This window comes from Abramis brama, assembly GCF_963993115.1.
Source record: "Abramis brama genome assembly, chromosome: 14".
NCBI lineage: Eukaryota > Metazoa > Chordata > Actinopteri > Cypriniformes > Leuciscidae > Abramis > Abramis brama.
Genome location: NC_139976.1, coordinates 552,717 through 571,625, shown reverse-complemented (window position 1 = coordinate 571,625; position 18,909 = coordinate 552,717). Strand labels below are relative to the sequence as shown.

At 41.2% G+C, this 18,909-nt stretch overlaps 1 protein-coding gene across 7 annotated transcripts in view; it reads right to left on the bottom strand.

Annotated features, from left to right (window-relative positions):
- The window catches only part of ryr2a (ryanodine receptor 2a (cardiac)), a 158,197-nt gene that overhangs the window by 77,755 nt on the left and 61,533 nt on the right, over positions 1 to 18,909 (bottom strand). For 5 of the 7 annotated variants that reach the window (XM_084135241.1, XM_084135242.1, XM_084135243.1 and 2 more), the window contains 10 exons: positions 18,369 to 18,487; positions 17,772 to 17,905; positions 15,477 to 15,718; positions 14,057 to 14,249; positions 12,274 to 12,490; positions 11,496 to 11,600; positions 4,174 to 4,277; positions 1,470 to 1,553; positions 1,018 to 1,177; positions 243 to 390 (listed from right to left, as the gene is read on the bottom strand). In XM_084135241.1, coding sequence (XP_083991367.1) covers positions 243 to 390; positions 1,018 to 1,177; positions 1,470 to 1,553; positions 4,174 to 4,277; positions 11,496 to 11,600; positions 12,274 to 12,490; positions 14,057 to 14,249; positions 15,477 to 15,718; positions 17,772 to 17,905; positions 18,369 to 18,487 — 1,506 coding nt within the window. Of the gene's footprint in view, positions 1 to 242; positions 391 to 1,017; positions 1,178 to 1,469; positions 1,554 to 4,169; positions 4,278 to 4,424; positions 4,504 to 11,495; positions 11,601 to 11,855; positions 11,888 to 12,273; positions 12,491 to 14,056; positions 14,250 to 15,476; positions 15,719 to 17,771; positions 17,906 to 18,368; positions 18,488 to 18,909 lie in introns of those variants that run through there. The other 2 variants (XM_084135245.1, XM_084135246.1) reach the window with 2 other exon arrangements.

The following is an 18,909-nucleotide window of genomic DNA, read 5'->3' as shown; positions in this document are numbered from 1 at the left end:
AGTCAGTTATAGTAATTTTGTTGTGTGTTTTTGTCCTTTATATTAATCTATATAGTTGTTTTTATTTTTAGCTTATTAGTTTTAGTTATTTTAGCACAATAGTAGCAACTAGCTGAAATAAATAAGTTTTAATAAATACAATTTATTTTTTTGGTTTTGGTTTTAGTTCAGGATAATAACCCTGCTATAGATGTCAGATGAGCGCAGTACTCCGTGTGTGTAGAGTGTTATTCTCATGGTACCGTGGTCCTGATCCGGAGCCTCCAGGTTGTATCCGTATCCCAGCAGTGTCCGCACAGCTTCCCGAAGACTGTCCTTGTTTGACTTCTTGGTCCTCTCGTCCAGAAGAACGTACGGAACGAGACGAGGGTTTCTCCGGCTCTTGATGTCCTGCAGAGACACAGAGACGTGTGTGTGAGCGACTCGTCCTGATCCATACAGACGTGAACCTCACTGCTTCAGGCTCACACTACCAGTGCGTGTAAATCACAGTCGAGTCATTTCTAATGTAAATTCAATGTAAAACCATAGTATTCATATGCCTATTTTTGACAATCCAATGAATTAAACACATCAAACCTAAAAGCTGCTTTTTTCTCTCTATTTTCCTTTTTATTTGTAATAATCTTGAATCAGAATAAGTTCCTCTTGCAGCTTCTCTTCTCTGATGACGAGGGCGGGGCTATAACCTGTCACTCACATGAGATCAGCCAATAGCAAACCACAACCATCCAATCAATTCCCCACAGACACAATCAAGCCCCGCCCACATTTGTTCTTGTTCCAGAAGCGTTTCACTCGATATACGACACAATAGAGGAGAGAAGACCAGCGCAACTTCCCTTTCATGATGAAAGTTCAGTTTCTCATTTTTAATCATGACTTTGTGGTGGCGTTCATCGCAACATTTAAAACAGTACAATCATGCAGTGCACATTTCAGAAGCACCTATGTAGGGTTTGGGACGGAGCCTGTCTGATGCACACAACACACACTACACACACTACACACACTGACCTGCTGTATGCCGTATGTCCAGCCCTGTCGGATGCGGTCTCTGGCCCACACGTTGTGAGCGTTCTCTGCCAGTTTGTCCACCATGGCCTCCTGGGTCGACGCCAGTTTGATGTGGCTCAGGTCCATCGGTGCCGGTTTATACCCGCAGGAGAGCTCGTACCTGACAGCAGAACACACACTAACCCATCCGTACGCAAACACACTAGATCAACCAAGACTAACCACACGCTTAGAAGAACAGGTTCTACACGGAAGGGTCTGAGAAAGCCCTACAACAGGGCTCTCGTTTATAAAACTGTGCGTAGGATCCGCACTAAAAGTGTATCTGCGCCCAAAAGCCAAAAATGGAGTACGCCAAAAAATATACTCATATACTCATATACTCACAGCAGAGTCTGAATATATCCAGACACATAAACATGTTAATATACGGTGAAGTTTCACACACTCACTTTGCTGACAGCTTGAGATTTTTTACGTTCTCTGCCGCTCGTTCATCAGCCACACCGACATGACAGCCGAGCGCCAGAAGAGTCCTGCACACACACATCAGATCTCTCACGCTCATCATTATATCCCACACACACACATCAGATCTCTCACGCTCATCATCATATCCCACACACACACATCAGATCTCTCACGCTCATCATCATATCCAGGGGTTAAATTGGGATTTATTATGTGGGGGGGCTCTCCCTAGGGTGGTCCGGGGGTATTTTTTTTTGAAAAATAAACTATTAAATGGCATTTTCTGGAGAGTTTTGTGCAAAGAAATGGATAAATTGAGTCTTACATGATATGTGAAAAACTGCAAGGTTAAGAGCATATTTGCATTGTTGTAGTATCAACAGGTATTAGGACATTTAGCATTTACATTACTGTTAATCAGCAGTGGTGGAATGAAACGAAGTACAAATAGCCTACTTCATTTCTGTAGGCCTACTTTACTTAAGTAGAATCAATAGTGCATACTTTTGACTTTTACTTCGTTACATTTTGCAGCAATTATTATACTTTCTACTCCACTACATTTCTACAACGTTTCGTTACATTTTCTGATCAGTTTTCCCCCCTGCCAAAACAGGGATTGAAAAAAATGCTGTTTTCGGTGCTGATGTGGTGGTGACGCGTTCATGTAACATTTAAGGGCGGCGCTGCCAATAAAGCACGTAAAAGCTGTCACAAAGAACCGGCAAAAGTAATGATTATGAATATGTAAAATATAGCAAGGAGACATTTTAATTGTTTATTAATAAACAAGTGTTTTCTGTGTCAGTGCCCTGCATAGATGAAGTTGACGATGCTATCCTCGCAATCTTCGTAGTAGTGAACGCGCCAGAGAGAAATGCACATTTCGGATTACACAAGCAGCGGTCTGTTTTCTTTCGTTTTGAATTGTTCTGTTTAAAAGAAGACCTTCCAAGCTTTCTATAGATATATTTGTCAGGTCTGTCAGGCAATTAGGCTCCCTTATACGCTGAGTTTCCGTTCATTTATGAGACGAGAGTCCAGTTCACTCGCCGGCGCGTCCGTGTCGTGATTATCTATAGCCTACTATATTTACTTCTTATTAAATCCAGGCAACTGGTTGATGAAACATTGATTAAAATTAAGATACAATTAATACAAAACGAAATTCATTTTAAAGAAAGGCTTTGTGCTTTCTGTTTGAGGTCTCAGTGAAAGTTTTAAACAGTCTTTTAGTGCCGCTTTCAGAGCGCTCACATCCGTAACATTGTTTTTTCCTCATATGCGAACATGAAAAATAAAATAAAATGAATATGTTATGTTCTGTGGAGAGCCAACCCTTCTTCATTCGGAGGGTAGTATTACTTTGGTTTGCAGTGTAATTCACAGAATTACAAAAAAAATATTTCGCCACCTAAAAGTTAAAGATTTTTTGTGTCACGTCCACGGCATGTGTAGCCTATTTTCCTCATATTAAATATACGCTTGATTACACATTGTATTACCTTGTTATGATATAGTGACCCATACAATGTGCCAAATATATTTTCCTTACCTTGTCATTCAATGCAGGACACTGTTTATACAACCAACGTTGTGCTGAACTTGACAAAATTGATCTGCTGCTGTAGTGGCGGCCAGCAGCTCGTGAGTTTTGTTTTTTGTTTGTTTTTCCAAGGCAGCAGAAGGTTCTGGAACTTTTGCGCGCTTCCACATCCAGCGCAACTACGAATCTCCCAGGAACATTCATTATTGCTGCGTACATTTATCCGTGTCGGAGTTCTGAGAAGTAGCCTATCTAGATGCGCATGGCATGCGCGAGCGGTGCGCGATCATGGTCGACTGACAACGAGATTAAGCAGCTGAACACGAATACGGCCGTGTCCCGATTGTTCTCATCTCAGCTCCGCCGAGACTAAATAGACATGCCATTTCAAAATCTTTCATTTATAATCAGAAATATGTTTTCAAAAGCATCACTTTCATCAAATTTTATGTGACATAATTTCCAGTAAGCAACTGACTGCAAACGAGCAGGCTTATGTGCCGGGGCTGAGCCCCGGAGAGCCCCGGCCCAATTTAACCACTGATCATATCCCACACACACACATCAGATCTCTCACGCTCATCATTATATCATTCATCCATAAAGCACTTTTAATTAAAACTTTTAATCAAAATAAAAATTGAGCTACGGGAGCTATTGCTTTCCTGTAGCTCAAACAGTAGAGCGTTGGCACTTGCAACACCAAGGTCATGGGTTCAATTCCCAGGGAAAGCAAGAACTGATAAGAATGTAAATGTGTACCTTGAAATACAATGTAAGTCACTTTGGATAAAAGCTTCTGCCTAATGCATAAGTGTAAAACTCCACTGTAGATGTAGTTATAATGACACATACAGCAGCTAAAACACAAACAGAAATCATATAAAATTATGCTGTTATGTTTATTAAGTTCATGCTAATATTAATCATTTTGGTATTTGATTTAATTATATTTTTATTCACTTTTGCGTGTGAAAAACATCCAGCAGAGCACGGCGCCAGAGTGTTAAAGCATATATGAATATAAAATTGCCCCAAAATAAAATACCATTCAATAAAAACTGAATGCATACATCTTCAATTATAACTAAATAGTCATTTTTAGTAAATCACGATCTCAAACGAATGAACATACTTACTTGAGCGTCTCCTGAGACATCTGCAGGTTGTAGCTGCGCTCTTGCTCAGGAAGTCTGGAGAACTCGACCAGACACGGATGCTGACGTTTATTATCATCCCTCACCTGCATCATCAACAACAGGGGGAATCATGTGTGTGTTAGAACGTTTGAGCATTCATAACTGGCAGAAACAGACATCTAGGAATCTCTATCATCAGAAAGAGGGTCATAGTGAAGAGAGAGACCCTAACATCACACCGTGTGACTTACTGTAAACACAGTGTGACCAATCAGAGAGCTGGAACACAGACTTCGGTGTCAGAGGCCTTAAGACACAGTTCTCTGTAAGCTGCTTTAAACGAACATGAATCATGAAAAGCTCTGTACAAGTAAACTTGAGCGATGGAGATCAAGAGGCCCAGAGTTTTCCACACACATATTACACAGAAAAATACATGTTTAATGTAGGGATGTCCCGATCCGATCACGTGGTTTCAGACTCGATCGGAATCGGACGTTACCTCCCGATCAGGACTCGGATATATATGTATATATATTCTCATTATTATTTAACACATCTATAGTTATGCAGTGGCACAGAGTTACGCCGGTTTCACACTGCACGCGTTAGCAGAGCGTAAGCAGCGCAGGAGCAGTGCGTATGGTGAGCAGGAGCAGGACACGCGCGTTTTGCTTTCACACTGGCAGCGTTTGTCACGCGCGGCTGAACCGCGGGTTGTGTACAGACAGAGTAGCCTACTCTATAATGGATAAGTTGGCATTGCTTTATTTTGTTTTCAAATACATTTAAGAGAAAATACTTGTCAAGAAGCTTATTTTATTAATAATTTCATAAATATAACTTTTGGTTCATCTTTGTTTTTATTGTTCTGGCAACAAGTTTGTTTTTGGACATTTGTTTTCTTTTTAAATTGCTGTTGATCATTTGATCGACTGTTTAAAACACAATAGATATCATCAATGCACTTTTTGGATAAAACTGCGGTGTATTTTGGCCATGATCAATGCATATCACTTTAATTCTGCTATTTACTTCCTGCTTTGCTACTGGTCGGACGCTTTTGCCTACTGCTCCGCACTTTGCTCTATCGCTTTCGTTATTATTACATTTTATCACCTAATTTTAACTTCAGTGAATCAGCACAGTGCTCAGAACGCTTGGATTACTATAAAAAAGCAGAATTAGTTTCATTCCTTCAGAATTCACTGAAGCTTACATTCCGAGGAAGAGAAAACTGAACTGCTTACATTCCGGCGGAAGAGAAAACATTCACAAGGATAAGAGAAAATGCGTCCTTTTGATTCTACTTGCTGTACTAACTGCCAAAAACTTTTACAAAGGATTACAGTTCTTGAAACAAAGCTAATGGTAGGATCAAACCAGACGGAACCCACAACAGAGTTTCATCATGGACAAATACAGCGCACAGCCGGTGAGTGTCATGAATTTAATGCTCCTCAACAGAACATACCTAGTGCAGAGAAACAAGCCGATCGACCTACAAACCGTTGGTACAAAGAGGGGGCAAAACCCAAAAATAGAGGCATTAGACTCTCTCAGGCAAAAATAGTTTCATCTACACCATACACAGCTACAAGGATTACAAACACTGGTCGTCTTCCACAACCTATTCATCTTAAGAACAGATTTGAAGTATTATTGAATGAGGAATGCTCAAATTTGTTAAATGTGGATGAACACAGACAGCCAGGAGCTCACTCTGATACTAACAGGCGCTCAAGGTCAAGCAGACAGCGGCACTCAGCTCAGAGCGCAGCCGAGGTCAAAACATTGATAGTTGGGGACTCTACGATCAGAGATATCAGCTCGAAAGATACAACTACATGCTGCCTTCCACAAGCAACAACCTCTGACGTAAACAGAGAAATTCAAAACATTTTGATGAAACATAAGACTGCAAATCGACTCATCGTTCATGTGGGGAAGAATGATATCCATAAAGAGCAGTCAGAACAGCTTAAGAAGGATTTCAATGAACTTTTTGAAACACTCAAAAGACTGAAAGTACAAACGTTCATCAGTGGACCACTTCCAGCTAGAGGAAGTAACAGGTTCTCACGGTTGCTTGGGCTTAATTCATGGCTGCAAAAAACCTGTAATATAAAAGGAGTGAACTTCATAGACAACTTTAATCTTTTCTGGAATCAGAGGCCACTGTTTCAACAAAATGGCCATCTTCCAAACAAACTGGGTTCAAGAGTGCTAAAGGACAATATCCTTTTCTCCCTTCATCATCCTTCTGCCAATCCAATCAACCAGAATGGCACACACTCACCTGGACACAGTTTGAATGACCACAGGACTTCACTTCAGGACTTGAATGGACATGCGGCTGACACATCTCACAAAGACAATGATAACACCATGCAGCCAAAACATCTTCTGCTCACGGACACAACTTCAGCTGAGCCCTGCCCACTGAGCTCACCAGAGTCAGACTGTGACATATTAGAAATGTCACAAGATTCAGCTCCCAAGGACAGCATATTACAGCCTCGAATAACAACAGATTCAGCACCCAAGAATGACCAGGGAAGCCAGGACAGCATATTACAGCCTCCAAAAACAACAGATTCAGCACCCAAGAATGACCAGGGAAGCCAGGACAGCATATTACAGCCTCCAAAAACAACAGATTCAGCACCCAAGAATGACCAGGGAAGCCAGGACAGCATATTACAGCCACCAGTAACAACAGATTCAGCACCCAAACACGACCAGGAAAGCCAAGACAGCATATTACAGCCTCCATTAACACCACAGCCACTCTCACCGCTATCACTATCTCCTACATCCCCATTGATGTGTTTCTCAGAGAAAATGGAAAAACTAGTGTATGCTGGAACCCAATTCGCTGGAAGCCCCCAGATATCAACCAGAAAAACATCACTACCACCAAAGTCTATGGGCGCAGCTCGCCCTCTCCCCCCTCCCCCTCTTCCTCCTCCTCGAGCATTAAGGCCCCTTCCACAACGCCAGGGCCCACAACTTCCACCGTCTGCTAGAGGTGTTACAAAATCAACCAATACCAGCTCCAAGTGATTTGTGCCGGGTCCCCGCTGTGATAACAGTAACTTTCTCAAATGTTTACAGAACAAGCGGGAACCCAGTGTTCCTGTATCATCTGTTCATTCACATGTTAGAAAGTCTAAGGCCTTTAAAAGCCGTACAGCAAACCCATCTAATCTGGTGCCTATCACACGACAAACTAAGATTGTGGACACAAAAAGCAAGACTGTTAAGTTAGCACTTTTAAACATCCGCTCACTTAAAAATAAATCACTTCTAGTCAATGACTTTATAAGCACATACAACCTGGACTTTATATTTCTAAATGAAACTTGGCTAGAAGACAGCTGCAGTGCAACAATCCTCAATGAAACATCTCCTCCGAACTTTACCTTTATGAGTGTCTCCAGAGCTGGAAGGAGAGGTGGGGGTGTAGCTGCTCTTTTTAAAGATGTCTATCAATGTAAGCAAATATCATTTGGTAATTACCCGTCTTTCGAACATCTGGGTATTGTGTTAAAAGGTGCTCCACGGATTTTACTTATCACTATTTACAGGCCTCCAAAATACTCTTCAGCCTTTGCTGAAGACTTTACAGAACTGTTATCAATAATTTCCTCAGAGTTTGACAGTTTCACTATTGCTGGAGATTTTAACATTCACATAGATAATGCAGAAAATAATATGACAAAAGAAATCAATACTGTTTTAAAAACTTTTGATCTGATTCAACATGTACATGGGCCCACACACAATCGTGGACACACTCTAGATTTACTTATCAGTAAGGGTCTAAACATTTCATTGAATGATATTAAGGATGTCGCACTCTCTGATCATTACTGTATTTTCTTTGATTTATTGATCTCTCCTGCCATTGAAGTTAGATCTGTGTCTGTCAAGAAGAGATGCCTAAATGAGAACACTAGTGTACTATTTATGAAGGCCATATCCCTAAGACCGAGCATATCTGCTGACTCGGTTGATTCTCTCCTTGATTCTTTTAACTCAAAGGTTAAAAATGTAATTGATGATATTGCTCCTGTGAAAGTCAGGAAGAATGGTAAACAAAAAGCACCTTGGAGAAACTCAACAGCAGTGCAAATTATGAAAAGACAATGCAGAAAATCAGAGCGCATGTGGCGAAAGACAAAACTTGTAATCCACTATAACATCTATAGAGACACCATTCGTGCTTTCAATATGGAACTAGGCAAAGCTAGACAGACTTTCTTCTCCAATATCATAAACAGAAACCTAAATAATACTCGAAATCTCTTCGCTACTGTCGACAGACTAACAAATCCCCCAAGCGAGATTCCCAGTGAAATGCTCTCCGACAGCAAGTGTAGTGAGTTTGCTACCTTTTTCTCTGAGAAAATCAATAATATTAGAAAGGTGATCAGCACATCCTTGAGTTGCGCTGGGGTCAGTCAGATCAGACTTCAACCTGAGAAAGTAGTTACTATGTCTGATTTTGAAGAAATTGATGGCAAAATTCTGAAAGAAACCGTTCAGCACCTTAAAACATCAACCTGCGCCCTTGACACACTTCCCACATCTTTTTTTAAAAGTGTGTTAGACTGTTTAGAAGCAGATCTCATAGAAGTGGTAAATGCCTCACTTTTCTATGGAAGTTTTCCAAACTCCCTTAAAACTGCTGTTGTCAAACCCCTCCTGAAAAAGAGCAATCTGGATAAGACTATATTAAGCAACTATAGACCGATCTCAAATCTTCCTTTCACAGGCAAAATCATTGAAAAAGTTGTCTTCAACCAGCTGAACAAATTCTTAAACTCAAATGGATACTTTGATAATTTTCAATCTGGCTTCCGATCGCATCACAGCACAAAGACGGCGCTCATTAAGATAATAAACGATATTCGCTTAAATACAGATTCAGGCAAATTATCAGTGCTGGTTCTACTCGACCTCAGTGCTGCATTTGACACTGTCGATCACAAAATACTTCTAGACAGGCTGGAAAACTGGGTGGGGTTTTCTGGGACAGTTCTAAAATGGTTCAGGTCATACTTAGATGGGAGAGGTTATTATGTGAGTATAGGTGACCATAAGTCTGAGTGGACGCCCATGACATGCGGAGTCCCTCAAGGCTCAATTCTTGCGCCACTCCTGTTCAACCTGTACATGCTCCCAATGAGCCAAATAATGAGAAAGAACCAAATCTCTTACCACAGCTATGCAGACGACACACAGATCTACTTAGCCCTATCGCCTAATGATTACAGCCCCATTGACTCTCTGCTTCAATGCATTGATGAAGTCAACAGCTGGATGTGCCAAAACTTTCTACAGTTAAACAAAGACAAAACTGAAATCATTGTGTTTGGAAACAAAGATGAAGTTCTCAAGGTGAACGCATACCTTCACTCTAAAGGTCAAACAACTAAAAATCAGGTCAAGAATCTTGGTGTGTCTTTAGAGTCAGACCTTAGTTTCAATAGTCATGTCAAAGCAATAACTAAATCAGCATACTATCATCTGAAAAATATTGCAAGAATTAGATGCTTTGTTTCCAATCAAGACTTAGAAAAACTAGTGCATGCTTTCATCACCAGCAGGGTGGATTATTGTAATGGACTCCTCACTGGCCTTCCCAAAAAGACCATAAGACATTTGCAGCTCATACAGAACGCTGCAGCCAGGATTCTTAGCAGAACCAGAAAATATGATCATATCACACCAGTCCTCAGGTCATTACACTGGCTGCCAGTTACTTATAGGATTGATTTTAAAGTATTATTACTAGTATATAAATCATTCAATGGCCTAGGACCTCAATACATTGCAGATATGCTCACGGAATACAAACCCAACAGATTACTCAGATCATTAGGATCACATCAGCTAGAAGTTCCAAGAGTTCACTCTAAGCAAGGAGAGTCTGCTTTTAGCTATTATGCCAGCCGCAGCTGGAACCAGCTTCCAGAGGAGATCAGACGTGCTCCTACATTAGTCACATTCAAATCCAGACTCAAAACACATCTGTTTAACTTTGCATTTAATGAATGAGCACTGTGTCACTGTTTGTCCGACTGTTTATACTGTGTCTTATTTTAGTCTTTATTCTAAACTGTTTTAATTATTTTTAGTTCTTTCTCGTTTCTTTATTTTAAACTGTTCTTTATTCTAAACTGTTTTAATTATTTTTAGTTCTTTCTTGTTTCTTTATTTTAAACTGTTTTGTATATTCTTATTTCTTCTGATTATTTTTAATAGTATGTAAAGCACTTTGAATTACCATTGTGTATGAAATGTGCTATATAAATAAACTTGCCTTGCCTTGCCTTGCCTAATTCAGCGTAAGCGGCGCAGCAAAAATAGACTCTGCGCCGAAACGATCGCGGCACTGCTGCTCTGCTCTGCTCTGCTCCTGCTACGCGCTGCCGCGCCGCCTCTGCGTGCGGTGTGAATGCTCTAATCTGTTAACATGGGCAGCAAAAAAAATACGCTCTTCTTTATTCTTTTTTTATGTATTATAGAAGTATCGGATCGGGACTCGGTATCGGTAGATACTCAAAATCAAATGACTCGGACTCGGACTCGAGGGCAAAAAAACCTGATCGGGACATCCCTAGTTTAATGTTAATTTTACAGATTTTATAGGAAATAAATGAGGAACATTAAATGATTATGGCAGAAAGTTCAACTTTATTTACAGTAATTAAAACCAATAACGTATTATGATTATTCTGTCACGTGAAGGCTAATAATTAATGAAATCATAAAATTGGCAAATTAAAATAAATCATTTGAAAATAACAATCAAATAAAAAAATGCTTTTATTATAATTTATTAAAATATTATATTAAATTATGTTATATTTGAAATGAATTACAATTAAAATAATTAATTTGAAAATAAAAACAAATATATTCAAAGTAAAACTTTGTCTTTGGAATAAATACAAATAAATTTTATATATATATATATATATATATATATATATATAAATATAACACTTAATAATTAAGTGATTATTAATCAACAAAAATTTCAAATTAAAATAAATAATTAAAAAAATAAAAACAGTAATAAGCAATAAACAATGTCCTAAAACAAATGAAATATTATATTTGTTTGGCTGCATGTTAACCAGTGACTTTTACCTGACATCAGAGAACACCAAACAAGTGAACGTTTTGTTAAATTATCGATATATATATATATATATTCAGCTGATGAAAATGTTTGTGAATCACTGATTCAGCAGAAGCGTTTGAAACGTCCACAGAGGAAACGAACAGAAGGCGTGTGTGTGACGCACCGTTCCATAGGTCCACCCGAGGTCGATCTTGTTCATCACCCACAGCTCATGGATGTTCTCCGCCAGTTTCTCTCGGATCCGCTCCAGATGTGGCGGCAGCACGATCTACACGCCAGAAACACGATCACACACACACGATCATCACGCCTGAACATGTTCACGAACGGCACAAAGAACATGAGTGTGTGTGTGTGTGTGTGTGTGTGTGTGTACCTGACTGGTGTCCACAGGTGTTGGGGTGAAGGCTGCCTGTGACAGTGTGACCGTGGGTCCAAGGAGGTCTCTTGTGTGTGTGTGTGTGTGTGTGTGTGAGTGAGTGTGTGAGTGTGTGTGTGTGAGTGTGTGTGTGTGTGTGTGTACCTGACTGGTGTCCACAGGTGTAGGGGTGAAGGCTGCCTGTGACAGTGTGACCGTGGGTCCAAGGAGGTCTCTTGTGTGTGTGTGTGTGTGTGTGTGTGTGAGTGAGTGTGTGAGTGTGTGTGTGTGAGTGTGTGTGTGTGTGTGTGTACCTGACTGGTGTCCACAGGTGTTGGGGTGAAGGCTGCCTGTGACAGTGTGACCGTGGGTCCAAGGAGGTCTCTTGTGTGTGTGTGTGTGTGTGTGTGTGAGTGAGTGTGTGAGTGTGTGTGTGTGAGTGTGTGTGTGTGTGTGTGTACCTGACTGGTGTCCACAGGTCAGGCTGCCTGTGACAGTGTGACCGTGGGTCCGAGAAGGTCTCTTGTGTGTGTGTGTGTGTGTGTGTGTGTGTGAGTGAGTGAGTGTGTGTGTGTCTGTGTACCTGACTGGTGTCCACAGGTGTAGGGGTGAAGGCTGCCTGTGACAGTGTGACCGTGGGTCCGAGGAGGTCTCGTGTTCTCCCGTGATCATGTTTATACTCCTGACTGTTCTCCACTCTCATCTTCTCTCGAGGTAAAACTGCCTCGAAACACGGAGCGTAACCGGATGGAGGCAGGAACTTGAACTCGCCATGACGACCGCCCAACAGGAAGCGCACTCTGAGGAGGAGGAGGAGCGTTAACGTCAACAAGAACGACTAATACTATAATGAACCATAATGATAACTGTAACTATAAAGTTTGAATTGCTCTAAGAGAATAGTCCACATCACAACACAGAGGAATGATTTATCACGATTTTCCAGCTGATGAAGGATAAAAACACTAACAGCCAATCAGAATCCATCCAGCTTTAAAGAGCTCGAGCATTTAAAGGGATAGTTCACCCAAAAATTTAAATTAGCCCATGATTTCCTCACCCTCAAGCCATCTTAGGTGTAAATGATATTCTTCTTTCAGACGAACCGAAGTTATATAGAGTATATAGAGTTATATAAAAAAATGTCCTGGCTCTTCCAAGCTTTATAATGGCAATGAATGGCCATTTCTGTTCTGAAGTCCATAAAAGTGCATCTGTCCATCATAAAAGTGCATCTGTCCATCATAAAAGTGCATCTATTCATCATAAAAGTGCATCTGTCCATCATAAAAGTGCATCTGTCCATCATAAAAGTGCATCTATTCATCATAAAAGTGCATCTGTCCATCATAAAAGTGCATCTGTCCATCATAAAAGTGCATCTATTCAACATAAAAGTGCATCTGTCCATCATAAAAGTGCATCTATTCATCATAAAAGTGCATCTGTCCATCATAAAAGTGCATCTGTCCATCATAAAAGTGCATCTGTCCATCATAAAAGTGCATCTATTCATCATAAAAGTGCATCTGTCCATCATAAAAGTGCATCTGTCCATCATAAAAGTGCATCTATTCATCATAAAAGTGCATCTGTCCATCATAAAAGTGGATCTGTCCATCATAAAAGTGCATCTGTCCATCATAAAAGTGCATCTGTCCATCATAAAAGTGCATCTGTCCATCATAAAAGTGCATCTATTCATCATAAAAGTGGATCTGTCCATCATAAAAGTGCATCTGTCCATCATAAAAGTGCATCTATTCATCATAAAAGTGCATCTGTCCATCATAAAAGTGCATCTGTCCATCATAAAAGTGCATCTATTCATCATAAAAGTGCATCTGTCCATCATAAAAGTGCATCTGTCCATCATAAAAGTGCATCTGTCCATCATAAAAGTGCATCTATTCATCATAAAAGTGCATCTATTCATCATAAAAGTGCATCTGTCCATCATAAAAGTGCATCTATTCATCATAAAAGTGCATCTATTCATCATAAAAGTGCATCTGTCCATCATAAAAGTGCATCTATTCATCATAAAAGTGCATCTATTCATAAAAGTGCATCAGTCCATCATAAAAGTTTTATGGACTTCAAAACAGAAACGGCCATTATAAAGCTTGGAAGAGCCAGGACATTTTTTTTATATAACTCCGATTGTGTTCATCTGAGAGAAGAATGTCATACACACCTAGGATGGCTTGAGGGTGAGTAAATCATGGGATCATTTTCATTTTTGGGTGAACTATCCCTTTAAAGTGTCAGACGACAAAACTGTCTCAGCCAATCACAAGAGTTCAGGGCAGGGCCGTCTGTCAGACTGCCCAATGAGCAGAGGGGGCGTGGCTAAAGGCACTCACTTGACTCCAGCGGAGAAGGACACGACAGGGAAGAAGAGTCCGTCTGAGTTGAAGTTCTCAAACATGCCCTGGACCGGCTGGCCGTTGATCCTGAAGGAGATGCTGGGAGCGCTGAGGTCCAGACAGCAGCTGACCACGTCCTCGGCCCGAAGCAGGTGCTGATTGGGTGAACTGACCGAACGCGCCACGCAACCTGCCAATCACAGACCACGTTACATTTCACACCATCGCCTAAGGCTCATTGAACCCGCTGGCGATGTGCTGTTATTACCACCATCAGCAAATATCTCACATACACGTTTACTCAGCTGTCCAATACTGGTCTATATACTGGCTTTGATGGCAAATGTTATGACTGATAATTATAGCCGATAATGATTAGGTTTTCTCAGCACACTTCTAGATACAAATGTGTCCCCAAAATAGGGTTAAAGGACTGGTATAACGCCCTTTTCACAAGATGTAAAATAAGTCTCTGTTGTCCCCAGAGTGTGTGTGTGAAGCTTCAGCTCTAAATACCCCACAGATAGTTTTGCACAGCATGTTAAAGTTGTCCCTTTTTGAGGGTGAGCAAAAACGTGTCGTTTAGTGTGTGTCCCTTCAAATGCAAATGAGCTGCTGCTCCCGGTGCTTCGAGAGCTTGTGTGTGTGTGTGTGAGGTAATCAGAGCTGCTAACACACACACACACACACACACGCACTAAAATGTCAGAAACTGTTCTGCCTTTTATGTTTAAACTGGAGTCGGACAATGATGGAGAGACTCAAGAAGAAGTGACAGCATGTAGAGCAACAGGACGTTTCTGAATGGCTAGTTGATGAGTTTGTGTTGCTGATGTGGAGTTAACTATCTTCAATTAGCATATTCTGTCATGATAATCTATAGTTACATAGTGACACGCTATTGCATTTGTGTTTCGAACTGTATTGCAATAAATGTGAAAAGACGGATGCGACAGCTTTAGCTTGAACTCACAAATGAGCTCGACTACAACAACTCTTCCTCTTCTCAACATGCACTGCGTGTTCCCGGGGGCGGGGTTATGCAAATTTTAGGGTTGGTGATGTCACTAACCCGGGGGCGGGGTTATGTAAATTTTAGGGTTGGTGATGTCACTAACCCGGGAGAAATGTTGTGTAGTCCCAACCAGTCGTTTGTTGTAGTCCTAAGACCAAATATCTCCCTTTGCTTTGAACTTTGAGCGCTGTAACTTTGCAGATGTTGTTTATGCTCAAACAGCAACATTACACACTAACTAAAGTTAGAAAAGTCAAATCATAATCAACCACCCCTTTAAATAGGTACACATGAATCTGGCATGAAGCTGAAGGACCCGCATATAAGCACAGCTGAACAGTGAATAACACTATTGATTAAAGAGCAGGAAGGACTTGTGGAAAAGTGCAGATGTGTTGTTACCTGCCCACAGGTGAAGGCCGTCGAAGCCGTACGAGTAGAGGTCGTCCCCGACGCCGTTGCCGCCCCATCCCTCTCCTCCGCCCGGATACGGCGCGTATCCCTGATTCGAGGCCCAGCCCACCCGCAGGTGTGTGGGCTCCCCCGTCACGAACGCCTGCACCTGGTCCACGATGAGCTCATAATACCACTTCCTGTACTGGGCGGAGCCTTCACTCACACCCAGGAAGATATTGGGCCTCATGCTGAATGAGAAACAGAGATTGAGTGATTTGCTGCGTCTCAATTCACATACTTACACTACGCCCTAAAAGCATGTACTCTTTTTGTGAAGAAAAAGTGCATATGTTTGAGTGTGTAGCAGAAGAGTAGACAAGCTTTGGGACACACTATCACGTCATACAGTTGCGTCTTTAACGGTTGCTCTCTGTCGCTTAGTTACAGGCATCCTGTCACACAAACTGGCCTGTCAATCATCCTGTCACGCAAAACTGGCCTGTCAATCATCCTGTCACGCAAACTGGCCTGTCAATCATCCTGTCACGTAAACTGGCCTGTCAATCATCCTGTCACGCAAACTGGCCTGTCAATCATCCTGTCACGCAAACTGGCCTGTCAATCATCTTGTCAAAGATAAAATCCTCCACATTTCATTTCCCAGTGTATCGGAGAGAAATGCAGTCGCGGGTCTTTCATGCGGAGACTCTCCTCATATTAATGTATGATGATGCATTTAAAAGTTAATGGCCAAATGGATCTTTATAAAAGTCCACTTTGTTATTGAAGATGAAATATAACACGGATAACATTAAATAAATATTTTTCTATCAGGTTAAACTTTAATTAGTCACTCAAACCTTTATCTAAACCTCTCACCGTCGGTCGCGCATATTCACCATGTTTTGTAGTTTTCTACAGTTTTTACTCGTGTTTGTAGTTCCTCCTGCAATGGGTTGTGGGTAATATTAGCCTTTATAGTGAGCACGGATCCACACTTCGAAAATCCACCGGAAATAGTAGATCATCCAGGGACTTCTGACACACTCTTTTCAACATACTATGCTTTAGGACAGGGGTTTTCAAACTGTGGGTCGCAGATTGGGAAGAGGTGGGTCGCGCAGTCACTATTGGCTGCAGCTAAATTTACGTTTCATGAATGACACACACACAAACATTTTGCACAATGTACCAACGTTAAATAGAAATCGCATTACACAGGAGAATTCAAATGTCACGAAAGGCGCTGCGTTTCCCAAAAGCATCGTATGCCTAAGTAGATTGTAAAACCGTTGCCACTTATGGTCTCTACGATCAGCTTAGCTCCCGATGCTTTTGGGAAACGCAGCGGAGACCTGAATCAGCCTTTCGTGACATTTGAATTATCCGGTGTAATGCGATCTCATGCAGAATGCAGAGCAGTGATTGGAGTAAACAAGTTTCTTCTTGTTAATAATGCGCACAGAACCGCTTAATGAACCGTGCCGCTCTGAGACGCTGAAATTGTTAACACAACATGTCGCAAGCGCGCGCTTCATGAAACAAATCGCACTGATCTCTCTGTCGTCTGTTCAACACAGCACTGTTGTCTTTCAGAGATTTGGTCGTCGTAAGAGTGCGTTGTTTGTGTTCCCTTGCATGCATTTTGCTACAACACAAAAAATATAGCCTATATATAAAAAGTATTTCACATGTACACACACGAGCACGAAAGCGTTTTCTGCGCTGAACAACGCAATGAGTTTAACAACACTCGCAGCATAAATATTAGTATTGAAATTCTAGGTCCTGGGCCTACTGTCAAATAAAATTATTAGTCTATTATATTTTTTAATATTCTGATTTTTGTCATATCGAACCTTTGGTTATGATTAAGCTTACTTAATCATTTCTTTAAATTTGTTCTGCCATGTCTGGTAAATCAGTTGAGGCAGCAGACAAAAACTACTCAGTATTCTTCACATTATTTCAACAGCCATTAGGCTGTTAGGCTCTCAGTTTTTGATAATGTGCCAAAAGTTTATATTGCAATTAAACGTGTCATTCATACTATAACAAGGAAAAAAAACTGCTCCAAAGAGAACTAACGCCTCCCACCCCACATTCATGCATGGTCTTGAGATAGATTATTCTTGTCTAGGTGGGTCCTGGAATGGAAAAGTTTTGGAACCCTTGCTTTAGGACACACTTATTTTAATCTCACATAGTCTTTAGGAAGGATAGTGTGGACACTGAGACGCAGGGTTAGAGTGATTGAGAGAGTGCGAGTGCTGGACAGGAAGTGATGCGTCGCTCTCGTACCTGCTGACGTGGTTGACGAGACGCGTCTGGAGCAGCAGGTCTCGGCCGGGCAGCAGATTATCACAGATCAGGTGCTGATTGGAGCGAACCGCCACGCCATGACACACGCAGAGAGAACACAGGACATCCAGAACCTGAACATCACGAACACACCGCCGTCAGGCGAGCTAATGGACAGCTGGAGCTACAGGCTAATCGTAAAACTGGAGCTACACACGCCACAAAGCAATTTGACAATGCATTTTGAAAATATTTATTTTAATAAAATCAAACAGATGCAAATACTGAACAATTAATTATGCCATGATTCATTTTCATAACAACAGGCATATCATCAGTAAGGATCTTAATTTGGGTGATAGTTTTAAACATGAACAGATAAATAACTCAAAGATCATAACCAACTAAATAAACCATGACAACTAGTAACTGAACTCAATATAAAAGCACGTTCACACAGGGAAATTAATCTGTGAATCGCTTTTCAACAGTCCAAATGAACTGAATCAACAACACCACATGAGCATAAAAGAGTTTCACACACACACACACACAGACACACACACACACTCACACACACACAGTATCTGCAGTCACCTTGTAGTTGCGTCCGTGTTTGTCCAGCAGTGAGATGATGGATTTGATGTGTCCCTCTTTAATGATGTTCAGAGCTTCTGGACTCTCCACCAGAACACAGTGCAAAACCTCCAGAATCCCTGCAGACACACACAACACACACACATCACAACACCCACAGCACACACACATCACAACACAAACCACAACCATCACATCATAACATCACAACACAAACCACAACCATCACATCATAACATCACATCCCAGCACACATATCACCAACATACCATATCACAGTCACACACACACACACACACATCTGTGATCTAATATAATGGCCTTCACAGGTCTAACAGTGTGTTGTGAAGAGTGTGTGTGCTCCTGCTGGTCACTGGTGCTGGCGTGGTGTGTCTGAGAGCTGATAACTGTCCACTGTCGGACAACTGACTCACTCAAACTTAATCTAACCAGCATGACCTCACGACCTGTCTGTCCTCGTCTGCACATGATGGTTCTTCCCAGCTCATCACTCATCACATGACTCAGTGACATCACATGT